The sequence below is a fragment of the Perca flavescens genome, chromosome 18 (assembly GCF_004354835.1).
Source record: "Perca flavescens isolate YP-PL-M2 chromosome 18, PFLA_1.0, whole genome shotgun sequence".
NCBI classification, from domain to species: domain Eukaryota; kingdom Metazoa; phylum Chordata; class Actinopteri; order Perciformes; family Percidae; genus Perca; species Perca flavescens.
In genome coordinates this window covers 8153752-8174874 of record NC_041348.1, presented here as the reverse complement: position 1 = coordinate 8174874, position 21123 = coordinate 8153752, and the positions used below count along the sequence as shown (strand labels likewise).

Below are 21123 nucleotides of genomic sequence, written 5' to 3'. Positions count from 1 at the left end.
CAAACTGTACTGAATGTTGTGTGACGGTATAATGTTATGTGACCAAATTGTTCCCACAGCCACGACAAAGGCCCGCTGCGGTCCCTCCTCAGCTGCTCGCCCTCGCCCCACAGCTTGGGGTAGAAGAACAGGCGCCTAATGTGTTGAGACAAAGTATGTTGTCCTCCTATACTACCAGTGTACCTCACATCAGTTTCATTCTGAAAATCAAATTAATATTTCACTGTCTTTTATATATATTACTCATAATATATGTCATCTCCCACTCTACTTTGTCAGAGCCTGGGATAACATCAGCTCCATTTGTTCCTGAAGGTAAATGCTTTATTTTCTTGAATACTGTGAGAAATAATATCTTATTTTAATGAGTATGTCTCACTTGCCTTTACTGTTTTTATCTCACCATCCTAGAGTTACCATCAGTGGAAGCACAGAGAGACACTGTCCCTGATGAAGGTATACATTTCAGTAACACTGTTATAACTGTAGCAGTCTTAATATAGAGCTCTCTTTCTTTTCTCTGACTGTGTATATGTTATACTCTTTTACAGCTCTGCCAAGTCCAGCACCATCTGTCCCTTTAGATGTGCCACACCAGCCTGCAGCCTCTGTCACTGGCTATGCTCAGGATGTAGCGCAGTGGAACTGCTCCCACCAGCAGAAAATTTGGATGAAGACTGAGCTGGAGGCGTTGGGGCTGTGGCCGGGGTCACGTCCTGTTCGTTATCCTATGAACATGCTGTCCTTGTGGCGTAATCCACCTCAGCCTGAGCTCATAGACTCAATCTCTGAGCTGCCATCACCTAAATACTGTCAGCTTCATCCTTTTTTCATTTGGAAGCCGGAGCACACAATCATGGAGAGGGTAAGGAACAATTAAATCTTGCCCTGGCTTCATGATTGTCCCAACCCTCAGGTAGCTTCTTCTGGCGTTGGAAGGCCAAGAGTTATCATTGGCACCAGCGGCCAGTACCATATTTTATCCTCACGGCTCACCTGCAAGGCCTGTAGGAAGAACTGGCATGCGGACAAGCCCCAGTGGCTGGAGAAGCTACCAGGGCGCTTCAGCAACATTGTTCCTGCTTTCCTAACTCACAAAAAGGCCATCTGCAAATCAGTAATGGATGAGATGAGGCGCAGCGGCAGATCACCGGAGGACATGGCTAAGCAGCTGACGGAGGCACTCCACCTTAAATATGAGAGAGCCCACCTGGCCTACCTGCTCAGTGTGCAGAACATCAGGGATGCTGAGGCAGGAGTTTACGGCCAGAGAACCATCACTGGGCTTCTCAGACAGGCAGACACTCCGCCTCCATTCGGTGGCTACTCCGATGCTGACGGCTGGTGTGGAATGTCTATTTCTTCTCACTACCTGGTCGAATGCCTGGTCCGTGAGTTTCAATGGCAAGAGCAGCTCCTCACTCTGTTGCTACAGGGGACCTTTGGACAAGTACTCAGGTCAGATCACACACGCAAAGTGGCTAGGAAGGTGGTGCTGTCATCCGGCACAATGTCTTCCTATGCCATAATGAATGAGAACTGGATGATCTTGAGCTGGGTGATGCTGCAGTCGGAGTGCGATTGGTTTACAAAACATATTGTAGTGGCTCTAATGAAATTAATTTTCCATGTTTTAGGGACTGCTGGTCTGCCTTCAAGGTTCTGGACCCTGGTCATCAGGAGCACCTGCTGTGGGACTGCTGTAGGACATCAGAGGCCACCGTGGCGAAGGCGACCTCTGGCAACCTTACCAACAACAGTGCCTCGAGGAGCAAGTTTAACAAAGACATTGGCCCAATCCCAAAGTGAGCCCTGAGGACTAAGGACTAAAGACTCACAGACTTAAGTGATCTCAGGTACTAAGTGAGCGAGTGTGTGAGGCCACATGGGCTCAAATAGGTATAAATGGGATTGGGACAGCACTTCACGAGATCACATGTTACCTTGGCGACGTTTAATAAAAAAGATGTTGCTGACACTTGCCGGTTTGGGAATTTTCACTTTAAGTTTGTTGCTTTCCACACGGCCAAGGCACAGGAGACGGCTGCGTGATTCCAAATTATTTCAAGCTCTTGTTTTACAAGCTGGAAAACAGGTTGGTCTGTTCCGTGGCCGTGTGTCATGCTGTTGTTTACCTTTGTAATTTCCGGATTTCCATACGGTCTCCGCGGTAAACGTCACAACGCTTTGAACTGCGGGTAATTCCCTTTGGTGAAGTCTGCATCGATGCAGACTCACGGAAAGGGCTCGGTAAGTGTGTACTCAAACCCTCACGCCCTTTGAAATTCAACATTGGGACAACCCTAAGCCCTTACGAATTTCGCGAGAACGCGCACCAAAGTCCGTGAGTCTGTGAGTCCGGACTTTGGGATTGGGCCACTGTCATCAAGTTAGACTTGTTTCACTGCATGAGGCGCTTTACCAGGGAGTGTGTGTCTGAACATCATCCTCTGTTCAGCTCCTTCTGCCAGTTCCTCTGCAGCATTTGTTGTGGTGGACCAGAGGGATCTACATCTACATCTAAGGCCTCCATGCTGAAGTTGTGGAGGATCCAACGCGTCCACATCCTGAGAGGCTGCCTGAGCGACCCTGACGTCGGGGAGGGAATTCTCTACAGGTATGGTGGTACCTTGCAGCTCAACTACAACAAGGGTGCAGGAGACGCTGTACCAGTTTGGATTCCAGTGAGAGGCACCTCTCAGCAGGAGGGCTTCCACTTTCACCAAGCCCAGTGGGTGACAGGCAACCGGGTGTCCTGTGAACTTTTCCAGGCCCAGGCAATGACTGGAGTGGTGCGGTGGAACTTCCAGAGGCTGATGGACCTGAAACAGCCTGGTGTGGAGCTGCCAGCTGTGTTCGACCCCTTGTTAATTTCAGGACTGAACACAGCCTCTGTCAAGGTGACAGGCAAAGCAAAATATCCCAGGCTGCAAAATACAAACAGGGACACAGGGGAGAGATTTGGACTGCAGTTTGTGGAGCCAGGTTGTCGTCCTGTTGTGTTGAACTGGGACAAGCACAAGGTACAGCCCAACATCCCAGCTGCTGTAGCCATGGAGACAGAGGATCACTGCCCTGCTGCTGTGGTGGACACAGACTCTCAGGTAATCCACTCTAAACACTCACTGTCAATCACTTACCGTCCGACAGACTCACTGACTAAATCACTATATTTGATGTTATATTTCAGGAGACCTGTGATGAGCCAGTTGGAGCGGTGCCCATCCTATCTTTCCAGCAGGGCTCTGAAACCATTTCCCAATCCCAGCAGTCCCAGCAGTCCCAGCATTCCCAGCAATCCCAGCAGTCCCAGCAGTCCCAGCAGTCCCAGCCACCCTTGATACCAGCTGCGGCCAGAGCCAAATCAGAGACTCAGTCTTTGATGGATACAGGTATACAGACCTCACAGTATAAAGCAGGCCTGATAATATTTAATAAGGAATAACTTAGTGTATCCAAAGTTTAATATATGATAAATGTAACAAATTTAACTGATCAGCTCTTCACACAATCAACATATACATTTTTTTTAATCCATGTTTTATCCAAGTTTGGCAAAAAACAATATAATAAATGTATGCTTTATTGTTTACACCATTCAGGGGTAGTACCGCTGCCTGTTTCCTCCTCTCCCCGGGCCGCCCGCACTGGACCAATCAAGACGGGAGGCCTTGTTCAAGTCTTGGACCACAGCCGGTGGACAGAAGCCATGAGAGCTGCCATCAACGGGCTTCTGGTTAAGCACCATGGGTCTAAAGACTTTCTGAAGCGGGTGGACGCAGACTATGCTGCCATGGTCCAGAGGGCGTGCACTGACCCCAACAGCCTCCTTCATCCAACCACATGCCAACATATCTCCAGATATGTAAAGCATCTGACCAAATTAAAAACCACAGCTCCTCCCTCAATACCAGCCCAGAGAAAGTTTTGGAGACACAGCAGCTGTGGCAGAGTTTGACTACAGGCAGTCAAACGACCAGCGTGCCTGTCATAACTCTGCCTCCTGCTACTTTCAACCCTTCACCTGCTGCTCCACCCCAGGAGGAGTCCCTGAGCCGGGCTACAGTGGAGCGGATTGTAGCAGAGTTAATGCAAAAACAACAACATCAGCAGCAGCCGCAGCAGCAGAAAAAACAGACCAGGAACTGTGTAGCCTGTGGTCAGCCCAAGTCCCGGTATCTTTGCGATGGCTCATCAGTTCATTTCTTTTATCAAACACAAACAATCAAATACTTTTACTGCTCCACAAAGGTGTTTAAGACGTATGCAGACAAAGGCCTCACAAACCCTCGGATGTCTTTTGAGGACTTTGCTGCGTCTCCATTCTTTGAGCGGGAGCTGGAGGGCGCCAGACAGAGGGGGGCTGAGTGGAGGAGGGTGGCAGAGGAGAGGGCAAAGAGAAAGTCAGAAGTGCAGCTTCCAACAGGTCGCCTGTTCTGTCATCAACCCCTAAAGCAGGGCCCTAACAGCCCTCACATACTGTACATGACAGCTTCCCCGGGATACCAGGTAAATACATCTACTGCCCCTCCAGAGTGTTCTCCCTCTACAAGGCACAGGGCATGGGGAAGGAGATAACCTGGGGGGAGATCAAACTGTCGGACTTCTATGAGAATGAAAGGGACAGATGGGTGGCAGAGAAAAAAAAATTAACACTTCCACTTCAAATATACCCTCTCTCACACACACACACACACACACACACACACACACACACACACACACACACACACACTACTGTACTTAGTCAAGACTGTTTCATTGTGATATTTTAGTTTATTCAACTTTATTCACCTTCACTGGATATCTGGTCTGAATCATCATCATCACTTTTTGATCATCACATCACAGTCTCTCATCTGTTCACATGCACTCTTCTGTAACAGTGTAAATAAGTGTGTTAATATGTAATATTTTAATTATAAATAACAATTTAGAAAGTTTATATCATATATTTTTATGTATTTGTTTTTACATTTGTCTATATTTATTTGTTACATTTTATTTTACACAGTGTGTACATTTTTATTGTGTTTTAGATTTGTATTGTGTTTTAGATCTTTATTTGGTGTTTTAGAATTAGGTAGTTTTTAATAAAATATCTTGAAAGCATCACTGTGTCTTTATTTGACTGAGGAAGTAAACATCTTAAAAAATGAAATAAAATTAAACATAAATTGATATAGTGCTTTGCAATTTTGTATCATTATACAAAAATGTACTATTATTAATTTAAATTCAACTTTTACCAGTAGCAGCATGTAAAAGTATTATTGTCATAACATTCAAATCATGAGGTGTTATATTTCCACATCATTTAAATAAAAAATATTGAATTAAATTTAACATTAAACGGTTAAAAGCTTTATATATAATTGTTTTGTGTAATACAGACATGCTGTAGCATAACATTCTGAAACAAATACAGGACAATTTGTTTGGATAAGGGGGGATTCGAACCCTCCTCTTTTGGAGAGGATTCCGGTCAGGAAAACATCTTTTTTTTTTCTTTCCGTTTTTTACGAAAAAGTATTCTACACCTATTCGCGACTGGCCACTGCTTGGAAGGCAGCTATGCTCACCACTATACCACTATCGCTGGACAAAAACAAAATATTCACTGCAAATCATGCAACTCATCTGGGTTTTGAGACTGACAATAAATGCTAATAGATGTATTGGTGAAGACGGGTGGCTTCCAGTGCCTATGAGATAATACATTTGCATTCTGGTATAGTGTGATGCGTCATTGGTTTGCTACCACCTGTAAAGGAAGGCTTTTGTTAATGCAACTGCACTGGTTGGAAATCAAACCATGGCAAAATGCTTGCACTGCTATGTTATCAATCATAGTGGAAAAGTAGCAAATCTTTTGCCTTTCTGCTTACTTCTTGACAAATAAAGCACACAACAGCAAGAAATCGACTGCGATGGCTGGAAATAGAACCCATGTCAACTGCTTGGAAGGCAGCTATTACCTGTAAATGCAAATGCACTGGTTGGAAATCAAACCATGGCAAAATGCTTGCACTGCTATGTTATCAATCATAGTGGAAAAGTAGCACATTTTTTATTTTATTTACAAATACTGTATCATTTTGCTCGAATGTGTATAACATTATGTATAACGTCACAGGAAGAAATTGACTGTGATGGCTGGGAATCGAACCCATGTCAACTGCTTGGAAGGAAGCTATTACCTGTAAATGCAACTGTACTGCTTGGAAATCAAACCTGGGCAAAATGCTTGCACTGCTTGCTTCTTGACAAATGAAACACACAACAGCAAGAAATTGACTGCGATGGCTGGCAATCGAACGCATGTCACCTGCTTGGAAGGCAGCTATAACCTACAATTTAAAAATAAGGAGTTTGGCTGTTGTGGGAAAGTTGACTGTGTGTTTTGCATTAATGCCCATTAATTGACTGTGATGGCTGGGAATCGAACCCATGTCAACTGCTTGGAAGACAACTATTACCTGTAAATGCAAATGCACTGGTTGGAAATCAAACTTGGGCAAAATGCTTGCACTGGTATTTCATCAATCATAGTGAAAAAGTAGCAAATATTTTGCCTTTCTGCTTACTTCTTGACAAATAAAGCACACAAGAGCAAGAAATTGACTGCGATGGCTGGGAATCGAACGCATGTCAACTGCTTGGAAGGCAGCTATTACCTGTAAATGCAAATGCACTGGTTGGAAATCAAACCATGGCAAAATGCTTGCACTGCTTGCTTCTTGACAAATGAAGCACACAACAGTAAGAAATTGACTGCGATGGCTGGGAACAGAGCCCATGTCAACTGCTTGGAAGGCAGCTATGCTCACCTCTATACCACCATCGCAGGATGAAAAACAAATACTCACTGCAAATCATGCAACTCATCTGGGTAGAAGTAGCACATTTTTTATTTTATTTAGAAATGCTGTATCATTTTGCTCGAATGTGTATAACATTATGTATAACGTCACAGGAAGAAATTGACTGCGATTGCTGGGAATAGAACCCATGTCAACTGCTTGGAAGGCAGCTATTACCTGTAAATGCAACTGTACTGGTTGGAAATCAAACCTGGGCAAAATGCTTGCACTGCTTGCTTCTTGACAAATGAAGCACACAACAGTAAGAAATTGACTGCGATGGCTGGCAATCGAACGCATGTCACCTGCTTGGAAGGCAGCTATAACCTACAATTTAAAAATAAGGAGTTTAGGTGTTGTGGGAAAGTTGTTGTGTGTTTTGCATTAATGCCCATTAAGTGACTGTGATGGCTGGGAATCGAACCCATGTCAACTGCTTGGAAGGCAACTATTACCTGTAAATGCAAACGCACTGGTTGGAAATCAAACTTGGGCAAAATGCTTGCACTGGTATTTCATCAATCATACTGGAAAAGTAGCAAATATTTTGCCTTTCTGCTTACTTCTTGACAAATAAAGCACACAAGAGCAAGAAATTGACTGTAAATGCAAATCGTACTGTATGGCTGGGAATGGAACGCATGTCAACTGCTTGGAAGGCAGCTATAACCTTCTAAATTAGTTTAAAAACTGCAGTGCACTGGCTGTGTCTGCAGACCCTAGTAGAGGCACATTTTTGATTGGTTGATATGCTCCCTTATTTGTACCGTAACAGAGATCTAATGTTTTATCAAACCAGGTTGGGCAAGTAACTTAATAATAAAAGTTATTAACGGAATTTTCCAGGAACACATGATTACAATTTAAAAATAAGGAGTTTGGGTGATGACTGTGATATTTGCATTAATCCCCATTAATGCAAGGAGGTCTGGACAACCCACTGTGCCATACAAATTTGCTCAAATCCTTCTCAATTGCTGAATGAAGCAGGACATGGGTACAGCACACATACTTGTTACTTCCTTGCATTTTTTCTGTTAGTGTATCTTTTGCAGCTGTTTTACAGACTATACCATAACACCTACTGGAGATGCCGGGGATTGAACCCGGGGCCTAATACATGCAAAGCATGCGCTCTACCACTGAGCTACATCCCCTGAAGGTTTTCAGATTATTTTGACTATTTTCAGAGATCCCTGAATAAAAGAAAAAACCTGGGTAAAACATGTTTTGTCAATGTTGTATATGGCCTCAAAACCTGTAAATGCAACTGTACTGGTTGGAAATCAACCCAGGGCAAAATGCTTGCTCTGCTATGTTATCAATCATAGTGGAAAAGTAGCCAATTTTTTGCCTTTCTGCTTACTTCTTGACAAATAAAGCACACAACATCGCAAGAAATCGACTTTCGATGGCTGGGAATTGAACCCAGGTCACCTGGCCCCTGCTTGGAAGGCAGCTATGCTCACCACTATACCACCATCGCAGGATGTAAAACAAATACTCAGAGAGAGAGAGGACAAATGAGAAAGTCGCCGATTCGATCCCGGATTGAAACATTTCTCAATTAACGAACACTTTTATAAAGTGCTAGGAATTCATCAAATATAACTTCCAAACAGATACAAATAGGATTGGATTGGTAAGAATAACAATAATGCTTTGTTGTGATGATAATAATAATAATAATAATAATAATAATAATAATAATAATAATAATAATAATAATAAAAAATATAATATATTATGAATTCAATTTTAATTAAACACTGATTAGGCCAACAAGGTGCACACTCCTGCCAGGATTTGCACCTGGATCTTCCACCCAAAGGATGGATGTGTTACTGTTACACCACAAGAGTTGTGTTTTTTTTTTTGTTTTTTTAATAACACAAACACCAAAGGTGTATGTGTGTTTTTTTTTTAAAGAACACAAACATCTCCAATAAAGAGCTGTATGTGTGTTTTTTTTTTTAAAAGAACACACAAAAACTCAACAAACTGTTAACTGTGTTAACGTAAACATAGATAAACATAACAACATAACACAAACACTTTGAAATAGAAATAACACAATGTATGGGCTTGTTATGAAACATCAAAGTGCAGCACAATTATAAAAACAACTATAAAAACAACTATATACAGTACATATGTATTCTATAATGAGCTCTTCCACTCTGTGATGGTCTGTCCAGATGCAGGACAGTACCATTTCCCCCGTAACTGTGTATGGCCAGTAAGTTTGCTCTTTGACTGCCCACATATTTTACACTGATAGTGGTAGCTTTCTTTGGTTTGCCGCTTCTTGGGGATCACCTCTTTCTCTCGCTCCTTATCCTCCAGGGTTGCCTTTCGCAATCTCCATTCTCGGAACCGATTGAGAGAAGCTAGTGGTGCTGGGGCTGGCTGGTAAGGAAGCCCGCCTTGAGGTTGAGGTGTTGGAGCTGGTGGCGGTTGATCATGATGGCCACCATGGGAGTGAGAAGCTGGCACTGGTGGCAACTGGTAAGTGTTCCAGCCCTGAGAGTGTGACGCTGGAGCAGGTGACGGTGACGGCAGATAAGGGGACCAGCCCTGAGAGTGTGACGCTGGAGCAGGTGACGGCAGGTAAGGGGACCAGCCCTGAGAGTGAGACGCTGGAGCAGGTGACGGTGACGGCAGGTGAGGGAGACCAGTCCTGAGAGGTGAGACCAGCCCTGAGCAGGACGCTGGAGCAGGTGACGGCAGGTAAGGGGACCAGTCCTGAGAGTGAGACGCTGGAGCTGAGTGTTGACCCTGCTGGCAGTAGGCAACATCCGACAAAGCAGGGAAGACAGCATCCCCAGGCCAGTGCTGTGCTCTTGGCCAGTCCTGATCTGCATTGGTTGAGCTGGCACCATTGGGAAACACTGCTCTGGCACAGCGACGTTTACGAATCACTGCCTCACCCTCACGGTTTTCTGGTTCCTGGAACTCCATAACTGTATTAGCGCGTTGAACAGGTTCGGATGGTAGGTCCCGGCCTCCAGGAGCGATTCCTCTGCCAAATGGACCTGCTGAAGAAGCTGCAACCCTTGCAGTAACGAATCACGGTCGGTTCTCTTCTGCCGATCCTGCAGCCCTAGAGAAATAAAAATCAGAATAGAACTTTTTGTTGTTATTTGTGTGGAATTTATCTTGTATGAATATGTAGGTTTTCATATTGAAGTGAATGTATGAAGCTGTAAATATGAACTAACCAGGAGGACACTGTGGTGTTGTTTATAGTCACAAGTAAAAGGTTGGTGTTGTCCAGTATGTCTTTGCAGTCCTCTATTAACTGTTTGATATGACTGTAAGTCATGACAATTGACTGAGGTATTGCAAATGTTTTCCCTTTGTTGTCCTTTGGCCTATTTCTGGCTTCCCGGAACTCTTTGTAGAGTCTGAGTGCAACACACTCAGAAATCCTGTTAAGATCAGGTCTTTGGGCAGCCTGGCCATGAACCATGAACAATCTGCAAATAGATAACAAGATGACATAATCCACATTATGTGTATGTACTTTAAATACATAGACGTGAATGTTGTGTCTATGTAGACAGACACACACACACACACACACACACACACACACACACACACACACACACACACACACACACACACACACACACACACAATATACTGTATATCATCAGAGGCAGATACCTCTCAGCTGCTTGCTGGCCTGGGGCAGAGCCACTGCGCTCCGAGAAGCTCTCCATGGTCCTGACAAGGTTTTTTTTTACTTTTCATGGAGTATTTGGTTGGGGACTTATCAATGGGATCCAGGCTGGAGTACAGTCTTAATATCTCTACTATCTCAGAGTTTGAGAGAGCGTTATTGTCCGATTGAGGCAGACAAGATACCCTGCCAAGGCATCGACTGCCTCCCATCCGGGAATTCCTCTAGGATCACACCGACTATCCTGTCACATGAAATGAAAACAAAACCAATTCTTGTACAGCTAATTTAAAAGAAAAAGGTGAAGGAACAAGAATTTCTGATGGTGAATACAGTAGCCACTTTACCAGAGTTGAAGTGATGGGCCCACTGTCCTCAAACGGGGAGCTGGCAGGACTGCTGAACACACCACTTTCAAGTGTAGATTCCTTAAGTAATTATGTGTAAACAGTGAGAGGGGTACAATGAGGTTGATAAAGTTTGTTGTGTTCATGTTACACAAATTAATTGTTGATTTAACGAGTCACACACATCACTAATTAAGAAAAATGAACCTCTGCAAACTAGGTTTACAGTAAAATCGTTTTGATTTATCATCAAATTGTTAACACATCATTACCTGAGATGAAGACTGAAAAGATATATCGGTGGCCTGGGGTACTGTCACATCAGGACATTCATCCTCCTGAGCTTCATCCAGCATCATCCATTGGAATGGCACCAATTTCCTTCTGTGCACTCAGCAGATCTCCCCCGTTAGACTGCGCCAGCAAATATTCCACAGCAATACGCTCTCCTGTAGTAGTCAACAGAAAGAAAGAAAAAAAAGATGAAAGTAGAATGAGTGAGTGAGTGAGTGAGTGAACAAAGGTGTAACCTTCAGGTAATATCTGACAGTTTGGTCAGAATATTGTCCAGCATGTTATCTTTTTTTTTTTGTGCCATAGAATCTTACCGGTAGGTTTTCCTGGGGGTATAAACTCTGGAAGAAGTCCACTTCCTAGGACTCTGTTGCTCAGGATGTTCACACTGGACATCAAACGTACATCGTACATCTTTGTACGTGATGTACCACTCATACCCAGAGCTTGCTGAGACCTATTATGGTTCCATCTGGATAACCCCTCAAGCAAGTACATCTGTGTATGTAGAGCATTACATCTCCACCCTGGCAAGACAAAAGCATTGGTGACAACAACAAAAAAGAATGTTATGACAACTTAATACACAGCATTCATTAACAAAATGTTTCAAATATTGAGTGTTTCAGCTTGCCTGGGATGAAACCACACTGGTGCAGATGAAAGCTCTCGAGCGAGGAGGATCCTCTGCCACATCTTAGGACGTCCAGCGTTTTGTCTCCCTTCTCCAGGCCTGATCCAGTGTTAGTGTACAACTGGACACCAGGTGGATCTTGGATGCAGGGCAAGTGCTTCTGCTGTACCTCCCATACAAGAGACATGCTGTCATGATTTATGAGATGCAAGCCACTTGTGTCTGTGAGGTCCCACATGGAGTCCAGCAGTTGCTTGATTAGAACGCGGGTCTCCTCAACCCCTCGGGTTCTCCTGCGGCAGTGCTTGACCAGCTCACTGGATGTGATGCTGGATAACACCTGAGAGTCAGTGGGTACGTGACCCTGGTGCTTTTTTTTTAACTCTGCCCTCTTGGCCTCTTTGAGTTGGTGAATGTCCTCTTTGTCCCACTCAAAGATACAAGTGGACAACTTTGAGCAAAACGTGCCATACAGTGGGTGGTGCTCCGTCGTAAGACCCTTTGTGAACCGCCTCATAAAATGGAAAATATCCAGTCTTACCGTTGACGTCCATGGTCGAAACCAAGTGAGAATTGGACCCACCCCTATAACAATAAGAAACAGACAGTAAATACATGCATCTCGGTTTGTTTCCAGTTCCAACTGCACTGATCTCCTGCCAAAACTATTGTTTGATCAAATGTAATTCATAAGACACTGTTACGGCCTCCATTTAAAGAAACAAACCAAGGATCAAAAGGGATTGGAGGATGCAATAAAAAGGATGCCAGACACAAGTTAAATAATGCAAAAATATTCCCAATAACAATTTGTGTTCTCTTCAGTGAACGTGAACAATTATTATAGGTTTTAATAATTGTACAATCCTCCTTATTATAGTCTAAGTTCACTGGACCGGTAACTATACAGAGAGACAGTAGACTACATTACATTCATGTAACAACAGGGAGAGGACACCTCAATGGTTTCTGACCTTATATTTAGCTGGGGGGGAAATAACTGATGAATACACTGTGTTACAGTCATGTTCAAAGTGTGCATTAAATGTATAACTTAATTATCTTTATAGTTTCTAGATTTTAGAGTCCAATTTCTTCAGAGTCTATGTCCATATAGGCTTACTAGGAAAGAAAGCATACAATAAATAAAGAAGGAAACTCGGCCTCTGTAAAAAAACAAAAACGTGAGAAAAACCATTGGCAGAAGCGGACCGACTGAATGATGTATCTACTACTAACTGTTGTACACTTTGCCTGAAAAGCGAGCAGTGGGAGTTCATATATTCCTTAGGTAATTTATATTTTAGCCCATATGAGAGAGAGAACAAGAGCGAGAGAGAGAGAGAGAGAGAGAGAGACGGAGTTGTAGAGAGAGGGATATGCCTTCACAGCATTGTAGATTAGTGGTTGCAATTGATCTTCAGGTTACACTTCCTGTCTAACATTAGGCTGTCTTCTGCTCATTTTTAAAGGCAAAGAGTACAACAGCTCATTTGTGCAAATAATTAGCCTAACTTGAATGGTATGGCTGATTCAATTCAGAGCAGTGGTCAGTAAATGTATATTTTTAGGCTTATGCATTCAGTCGGTCTGTGATCGTCCTTTCTCTCGCTGTTTTATTACAGCAGCCGTGTTTCTTTTTTACAAATGTGTCGTAATTCCATATGAAGCTGCTGCTCACTTGTGTAAAGAATACACAATGTGTATTCTCCATTTTAGCATCAGTAAATCTGGGATCGATACCGTGGTCTATTTAAGAAAGCCGTGAACGTGCACTTATCCCAGCTATCTACACCTGGCTTGACATACCTTCACCTTCTCATCCTGGCTCGGCAAACGTGCAACCGATTAAGCCGCAATGAGCAGATCACACTAAGTCAAGCTGTGCTTTTTCACTCATCCTGAATTTCTTCATTCTACTTTTGTGCAACAGCCCCCAGAGGCACATGTAATAGACACATCACAACACAAATTAAAGGCAACACACCTGTCTCACTGCAGCAGTCTCTGTCCACATATATGGCATCTGGCTGTGGCTCATCAGCATCGCTGTACCTTTTGACGATGCCTTGACAAAGGTCATCAAGGCCAGCCCCCTCACCAGTGGTCAGCACAGAATTCAGCACTTGCCCAAATTCATTGCCGATATTAGACATCCATGTGGCTGTGCCCTCAATGCCACCAGCAAGTTTTTTTGTGATCTATAAAAACATTTTAAAAAAAATGTCTCAGAAATCATCACGGTTTAACAAACTGAATGAAATCAAGTTTACATACAGTAGGTTTACATTTACCTTCTTAGTAGAGTCCAGTTTCAAGATTCTACCAAGCGTTGAAGTGATCACACCCTTCAACTCGTCAAGGTGATTCAGAATGTCATTGGCATGAACCGTCTCAAACCACTGGGCCAGGGGCAGGGGACTGAAGGGTGGTGGCGGCTGATACAGAGCTTCAGACTGGGTGAGGACACAGGACTTTTTGTGGACCTCACAATCAGTGAGGTAGTCGATGGTCCGCCTAGCCCACTCCTCACTGTGTATCTCCTGCAAGGCTTGCTGTAAATAGCTGGAGCTGTTCCCTAATGTTCTTGGGCGCAACATCGCAACACACCTCCTGTCCAGTGCCAAATGGGTTGTGAGAACAGCTGGGAATTTGTAACGGTGGGAGGGATCGAGCTGTTTTAAAATGTCAATGCTCCAAGGGCAGACGGGAATCATGCATTTGCTGCACCTTGGATAGTCTCCACCCACCAGGTAATATTTGGAATCAATGTCAATTACCTCCCTGGCTTTAGTGTAAATGCCAGAATGGTGCATCTTCCTATTGCACTGGGTGCATTTCAGAGGGATGCCCCACATCCGCATTGGAGCCCACAGGAACATCCGCTGGCGGAAATAATTATGTGGATCAGGAGGTGAGATGGATTTGGTGGGGCTGGGGGGATGAAACCAGTTATTAGACAGGTTTTGTTTCAGCTGTCCAGTACTGTCATATAAAATGTGGGTGATCCACTCCTGGTCAGCTGGCTGGATGACTCTGGTGAACTGCTTGGGTAGAAAATTCACCCAGTTTACCTCAGGAGGCTGCAGAGTGAGTGGGTGTCGTGGTGGTGCTAGTGACGTCTCATGGGCTGTGGGAGGAGCAGGAACAGGGGCAGGAACATCGGGTGGGTCACTGGGTTGCTGTGTTGTCTCTTGGGCTATGGGAGTGGTAGGAGCAGCAACATCTGGGAGGTCTGTTGGACAGGTCAAAAGGTGACATTCCTCTATGTGCTGTAACAATCCAAAAGCCCCCCAGGCCTTTGCACCACACTGCTCACACTGCTCCTGGGTGTGGTAGTCTGACAGGTGCTGCGTGTAGTCCTCGCACATCATCTCCTGACTACACAGCGAGCATGTGAGAGACTTCCCCTCGCTCATCCTGCACAGAGCTGGAGTTTTCTGAGCTACACCTGTCTGTGGTCCTGGAACTGTAACAGCTTTCCCAGCTGCTGCACTGGCCTGAGAACCTGTAGCTGTTGCACCTGCACTGGCCTGTAAACTCTCAGCTGAATTGAGACACAGCTGACCTGCACTGAATGCTGCTTTCCCTGCTGACTGGGAAAAACCAAACTGGGTTGCAGCACTGGCCTGTGGAGCCCTCAGCTGACCTTGACTGGATGCTGCTGTCCCTGCCTTCTCTGCTGACTGGGAAAAATAAAAGTGGGTTTACATTTAAAGTACATTTCCACTAATAATTACATACTCACACTGTTTAACACTGGAAACAAACGGTAGAACTGAGGAGAAACCATTTTCCATTACATTTTCCAGTATATTTTCACCACATCACAGGTTTAATGATTAAATGGCATCGTTTACCTGGTGGTATCCACACTTGCAGGGGATCGTTTTCCCAAATATGTCTAGTTTGCGGACAGTAGTTTGACCTTTCAGGGGGGTCAGAGGACAATCAGCAATCCGCAGCATTACTGCCCTCCATCTCCTGGACCCCGGCCTCTTGCCAGTTGTAAATGTGTACTTTCCCTGGGCATACAGGGACATCACACCTGCCCAGTAGGCATCTGGTTTCCCAGTCTTTGTCATTTCTGCAGATATTAGGGACAAGATATGGAAAACAACAGAAATTTACTGTAAGAGATGGAAATACTACTCAACTACTGATCACCACAAGCAAGGCTTTATTTCTCAATATTTCAGCAATATATGTCTATCAAATCAACAGTATAGCCTACCCTATCATATGACAAATGTGTTTATTGGTAACATTAATTCATTTCACAATTTATTTTACTCAGAAAGTTAATCCATAGGTCTACTCTTCAACTAGGGTCATCGTGCTGACGTCACTAGATTATTAAAAAAGCACACAAAAACACCTCAGGCGTTAACGGTTTTCACATCAGGCAGGTCAATGATACAAAACATTGTTTAAGATAAGCACCACTTATCGTAGAAAAATCTCTTAAACGACGACGACATTAACTGACCAAACAGACAAACAAACAAACAAACCGGCTAGCTTACGTTACCCTACCTAAACAAGGTTTACATCTAGTCTAATTAACCTTACACAATAAATGTCGTAGTACAATCCGAATGTGTAAATGTAACATAAAGAAAGAGACTAAATGTAAATGTAGGCCCCTATCGCAGTTGATTTAGAAAAGTTCACAACGGCGGTAATTTTAACGTATAAATAACGTTAACGTTACCTCAGTCGTTACGTTACCCTTTCAACATCGTTTCCCACGTTAATCTAAAGGAGCTAGCAGAAACCTACTGTCTCATAGACTTTAAACATTCACCCTAAAGTCTATTATTATCATAACATACCTGAGCGTCGAGATAGTCTGTAAAGTTTGTAACCTGTCACTAAACGGTGGCCATCCAATCAGCGGCGAGAGATTTGCATGACAACCTTTACGCTGTATGATGCTATGGTCCCTCACCAATCAGACAACCGTGCGTCGAGGCAGCAGTTGTTGATGATTGGATGCGTCGCAACATCGTTTCTTAGGAACTGATTGGCTGTTTTACCCCATGTTAGGACCTTGTTAGGACTTGTTAGGAGAGCGTTAGGAATTGTTAGGACTTGTTAGGAGAGCGTTAGGAATTGTTAGGAATTGTTAGCAGAGCGTTAGGATGTGTTTGGCAGTCCTACTGCCGGCGGATACGGCCACGACAACACCGGCAGAAATGCTGTATCATTTTGCTCGAATGTGTATAACATTATGTATAACGTCACAGGAAGAAATTGACTGCAATGGCTGGGAATAGAACCCATGTCAACTGCTTGGAAGGCAGCTATTACCTGTAAATGCAAATGCACGGGTTGGAAATCAAACCAGGGCAAAATGCTTGCACTGCTATGCTATCAATCATTGTGGAAAAGTAGCACATTTTTTGCCTTTCTGCTTACTTCTTGACAAATAAAGCACACAACAGCAAGAAATCGACTGCGATGGCTGGGAATCGAACGCATGTCAACTGCTTGGAAGGCAGCTATTACCTGTAAATGCAAATGCACGGGTTGGAAATCAAACCAGGGCAAAATGCTTGCACTGCTATGTTATCAATCATAGTGGAAAAGTAGCACATTTTTTGCCTTTCTGCTTACTTCTTGACAAATAAAGCACACAACAGCAAGAAATCGACTGCGATGGCTGGGAATGGAACCCATGTCAACTGCTTGGAAGGCAGCTATTACCTGTAAATGCAACTGTACTGGTTGGAAATCAAACCTTATTTGCTTGGAACAACCATGAGGTGGAACTGCTACTGAAAGGCATGAGAGTTCACCTAACCGATAAGACTGACTGACGTAGGTGTCTGCATTCGCTTCCAAAGTTCTCCGTTTCTGCCTGTACAGACTACAACGCAACCCTGCAAGTTTCAAACTTAAACGGGTTGATCGACGTTTCCAAATGTCTTTGTGTAAGGGTCGCGGAAAGGCCTAAACATAGCAAAAGATATGCGCTTTTAAGGAAAACATTATTAAAGTGGATATAGTCCAAGAAAGACAACAATTTTACAACAGCATTGAGCATGTTCCTGCTATCAAAGAGAGCTTTACAGTGAAGATATGATCACCTACCTCAGGATCCAGGAACGTGGGAAGGAAGCAGGAACGTAAGATTTGATCCAGGAACGTCAAACAACAACAATTTGACGGCGAAGAGGTTGAGGCTCACGAAAGGTAAGAACAATGAGGTTATGAACAATGAGAGGAAACGAATTACATAAACATTTAAAATAAAATTATTAAAATATGCTCAATTATGTTATTCAAATACTGATAATAATTTGGAGAAATAACAACAATGGCTAAAAGTAAGCCCAGGGATTTATATGCTTGGACCAACCATGAGGTGAAACTGCTACTGAAAGGCATACGAGCTTACCTAACCGACAAGACTGACTGACGTGGGTGTCTGCATTCGTTTCAAAGTTCTCTGTTTCTGCCCGTACAGACTACAACGCAACCCTGGCTGTGGCTGACAATTTGACTGAATCATTTGATTTCATTACTCAGTGTAATAAAGTAGAAAACAAACGTACTTTCCCCCCGGTTTCCAACCTGAGCCATGTTGCGTGTCAGGCCAACACAATGACTAGTGCACTATGGAAACTTCGGTAGGCCTGGCCAGGATTTCAAGAAAGGGACAGTTTTCCATGCAGGTTATTGAGATTTTAAATCAGCAGAGTTTGATTGTGCAAAGTAAACTCAAACAAACTTGTTTCCACCCAGTTTCGAGCTGGGGACCTTTCGCGTGTGAGGCGAACGTGATAACCACTACACTACGGAAACCGATGAAAAGCTTTTTTTCACATGTTCGTCGGGAAATGCACCATTCATATTTTACTTAAAATGTTGAAAATGCCGTTTGACATGTCTATTTATGACACATAGATATGTTAAACAGGATTCAGTCACAGCTGCTCACTCATGGACATGAGTGACAGTGAATATATAGTAAACCTAAATGTTTCCACATGTAGTCACTGTTGCCTAGATGCTGTAATAGCGACACCTAGCAAGTAACGTGCTAAATCCAGTGCTTGGGCGGTCCTCGTTAGTATAGTGGACAGTATCTCCGCCTGTCACGCGGAAGACCGGGGTTCGATTCCCTGACGAGGAGACCTGGTAATTATTTACCAATGATGATATGATCACCTACCTCTGGATCCAGGAACGTATGACGGATCAAGGAACATCAAACAATGAGGCCAAGACGTTGAGGCTCACGAAAGGTAAGAGCAATGAGGCTTAGAACAACCATGAGAGTAAAATAATTACATATTCATTAATATTTTTCATTGAAATATGCTCAATTATGTTAGTCAAATGCTGTTAATAATTTGGGGAAAGAACAACAAGGGCGAAAAGTAAGCCCAGGGATTTATTTGCTTGGACCAACCATGAGGTGGAACTGCTACTGAAAGGCATGCGAGCTTACCTAACCGATAAGACTGACTGACGTAGGTGTCTGCATTCGCTTCCAAAGTTCTCCGTTTCTGCCTGTACAGACTACAACGCAACCCTGCAAGTTTCAAACTTAAACGGGTTGATCGACGTTTCCAAATGTCTTTGTGTAAGGGTCGCGGAAAGGCCTAAACATAGCAAAAGATATGCGCTTTTAAGGAAAACATTATTAAAGTGGATATAGTCCAAGAAAGACAACAATTTTACAACAGCATTGAGCATGTTCCTGCTATCAAAGAGAGCTTTACAGTGAAGATATGATCACCTACCTCAGGATCCAGGAACGTAGGAAGGAAGCAGGAACGTAAGACGGATCCAGGAACGTCAAACAACAACAATTTGACGGCGAAGAGGTTGAGGCTCACGAAAGGTAAGAACAATGAGGTTATGAACAATGAGAGGAAACGAATTACATAAACATTTAAAATAAAATTATTAAAATATGCTCAATTATGTTATTCAAATACTGATAATAATTTGGAGAAATAACAACAATGGCTAAAAGTAAGCCCAGGGATTTATATGCTTGGACCAACCATGAGGTGAAACTGCTACTGAAAGGCATGCGAGCTTACCTAACCGACAAGACTGACTGACGTGGGTGTCTGCATTCGTTTCCAAAGTTCTCTGTTTCTGCCCGTACAGACTACAACGCAACCCTGGCTGTGGCTGACAATTTGACTGAATCATTTGATTTCATTACTCAGTGTAATAAAGTAGAAAACAAACGTACTTTCCCCCCGGTTTCCAACCTGAGCCATTTTGCGTGTCAGGCCAACGCAATGACTAGTGCACTATGGAAACTTCGGTAGGCCTGGCCAGGATTTCAAGAAAGGGACAGTTTTCCATGCAGGTTATTGAGATTTTAAATCAGCAGAGTTTGATTGTGCAAAGTAAACTCAAACAAACTTGTTTCCGCCCAGTTTCGAGCGCTAAGGAGAGACTCTTTTTTTTCTTCTTTTTCCTTGTTTCCTTACAGTGACAGACGTCGCATCATAGACAGAGATAAAGTGCACGGAGTTTTTGTCGATATACGGTGTTTTTTCAACTGTTCTGTCGTCTTACAAGCTGTCAACTTATCAAACATAAGTAGTAAATTAACGTGTCTTCGTTGTATATATGGGCAAACTGTTGTTATACACTGTTAGTTGTTTTAGGATTGATTGACAGGTTCAAACTGTTGTTTACTTAGCTAAGGCAACGTTAACGTTAGCTAACAATAACGTCAGTACATTCATGTTTTTCATGTAACGTTATGTACATGTCAGCGTTTACAGTAACGTTTACTTGTAATGATGTTACGTTGCACATCTCTCTTACAGACATTGCTATTGTGCTTTCTTTGACTCTTTCATAGTGTTTATTTATTTACAAACCATTAAACACAGAGGTACTGTTAATATGTTGCTGCTACATACGTGTTTCAGAATATTTTCAACAGCTAAATACTACAGTATGTCTAAAATGGGGTTAAATTGATAATAGGTTAAACACAGACACTTTGTTCTATCTATCTGTCTATCTAGTTATCTCTATGTCTGTCTAGCTGTTACCTAGTCATTAAAAAGGCTGATTTATGTTAACATGAATAACTGTTAATTATTACTATATAATATGGATACTATTTAGCTACAGTCGTGTTTCAGGCAATTCTTGTGTATATTTTCAATAAAATAATACAGTTTATGTCTAAGATGGGTTTATTTGCTATGGCAAACAGCATATAGAATTATTGTTAATAGATTAATATGTGAATAATACATTTTGATCTATCTATCTATCTATCTATCTATCTATCTATCTATCTATCTA

At 43.1% G+C, this 21123-nt stretch overlaps 3 protein-coding genes and 3 non-coding genes across 6 annotated transcripts in view; 3 read left to right on the top strand and 3 right to left on the bottom strand.

Moving 5' to 3' along the window:
- LOC114573624 (uncharacterized) overlaps window positions 1-21123 on the top strand; it is a 28356-nt gene that overhangs the window by 2865 nt on the left and 4368 nt on the right. The window contains exon 2 of the mRNA XM_028605903.1: window positions 20291-20396. The gene's annotated coding sequence lies outside the window, so the exon portion shown is untranslated. The remainder of the gene's footprint in view (window positions 1-20290; window positions 20397-21123) is intronic.
- Window positions 82-3976, top strand: LOC114573065 (uncharacterized). The gene is made up of 7 exons (XM_028604967.1): window positions 82-153; window positions 412-456; window positions 552-1458; window positions 1638-1805; window positions 2459-3104; window positions 3191-3392; window positions 3603-3976. The coding sequence occupies exons 3-7, from the start codon at window positions 1121-1123 to the stop codon at window positions 3956-3958; spliced, it is 1710 nt and encodes a 569-aa protein (XP_028460768.1). The 5' UTR covers window positions 82-153; window positions 412-456; window positions 552-1120; the 3' UTR covers window positions 3959-3976.
- Window positions 7949-8020, bottom strand: trnaa-ugc (transfer RNA alanine (anticodon UGC)). Its single transcript has one exon. It is a non-coding gene; the product is annotated as a tRNA-Ala (tRNA).
- Window positions 11244-18414, bottom strand: LOC114573625 (uncharacterized). Its single transcript, XM_028605904.1, has 7 exons — window positions 18387-18414; window positions 15687-15913; window positions 14121-15512; window positions 13814-14027; window positions 11827-12411; window positions 11507-11719; window positions 11244-11347 (listed from the first exon to the last, which is right to left on the bottom strand). Exons 1-7 carry the CDS (start codon window positions 18412-18414, stop codon window positions 11244-11246), a joined length of 2763 nt encoding a protein of 920 aa, XP_028461705.1.
- Window positions 18564-18636, bottom strand: trnav-cac (transfer RNA valine (anticodon CAC)). Its single transcript has one exon. It is a non-coding gene; the product is annotated as a tRNA-Val (tRNA).
- On the top strand, window positions 18896-18967 carry trnad-guc (transfer RNA aspartic acid (anticodon GUC)). Its single transcript has one exon. It is a non-coding gene; the product is annotated as a tRNA-Asp (tRNA).

What these genes read in the sequence shown, in the direction of transcription:
- LOC114573065 (XM_028604967.1), top strand. Translation starts at nt 1,121, where the DNA reads ATGGATGAGATGAGGCGCAGCGGCAGATCACCGGAGGACATGGCTAAG. An exon ending in ACCTTTGGACAAGTACTCAG is followed by an intron (nt 1,459 to 1,637) that starts GTCAGATCACAC and finishes TCCATGTTTTAG; the next exon opens with GGACTGCTGGTCTGCCTTCA. An exon ending in TCAGTCTTTGATGGATACAG is followed by an intron (nt 3,393 to 3,602) that starts GTATACAGACCT and finishes TACACCATTCAG; the next exon opens with GGGTAGTACCGCTGCCTGTT.
- LOC114573625 (XM_028605904.1), bottom strand. Translation starts at nt 18,414, where the DNA reads ATGGCTCAGGTTGGAAACCGGGGGGAAA. An exon ending in GCAAGTGTGGATACCACCAG is followed by an intron (nt 15,513 to 15,686) that starts GTAAACGATGCC and finishes TATTTTTCCCAG; the next exon opens with TCAGCAGAGAAGGCAGGGAC. An exon ending in ACCCCCAGGAAAACCTACCG is followed by an intron (nt 11,348 to 11,506) that starts GTAAGATTCTAT and finishes TGACTACTACAG; the next exon opens with GAGAGCGTATTGCTGTGGAA.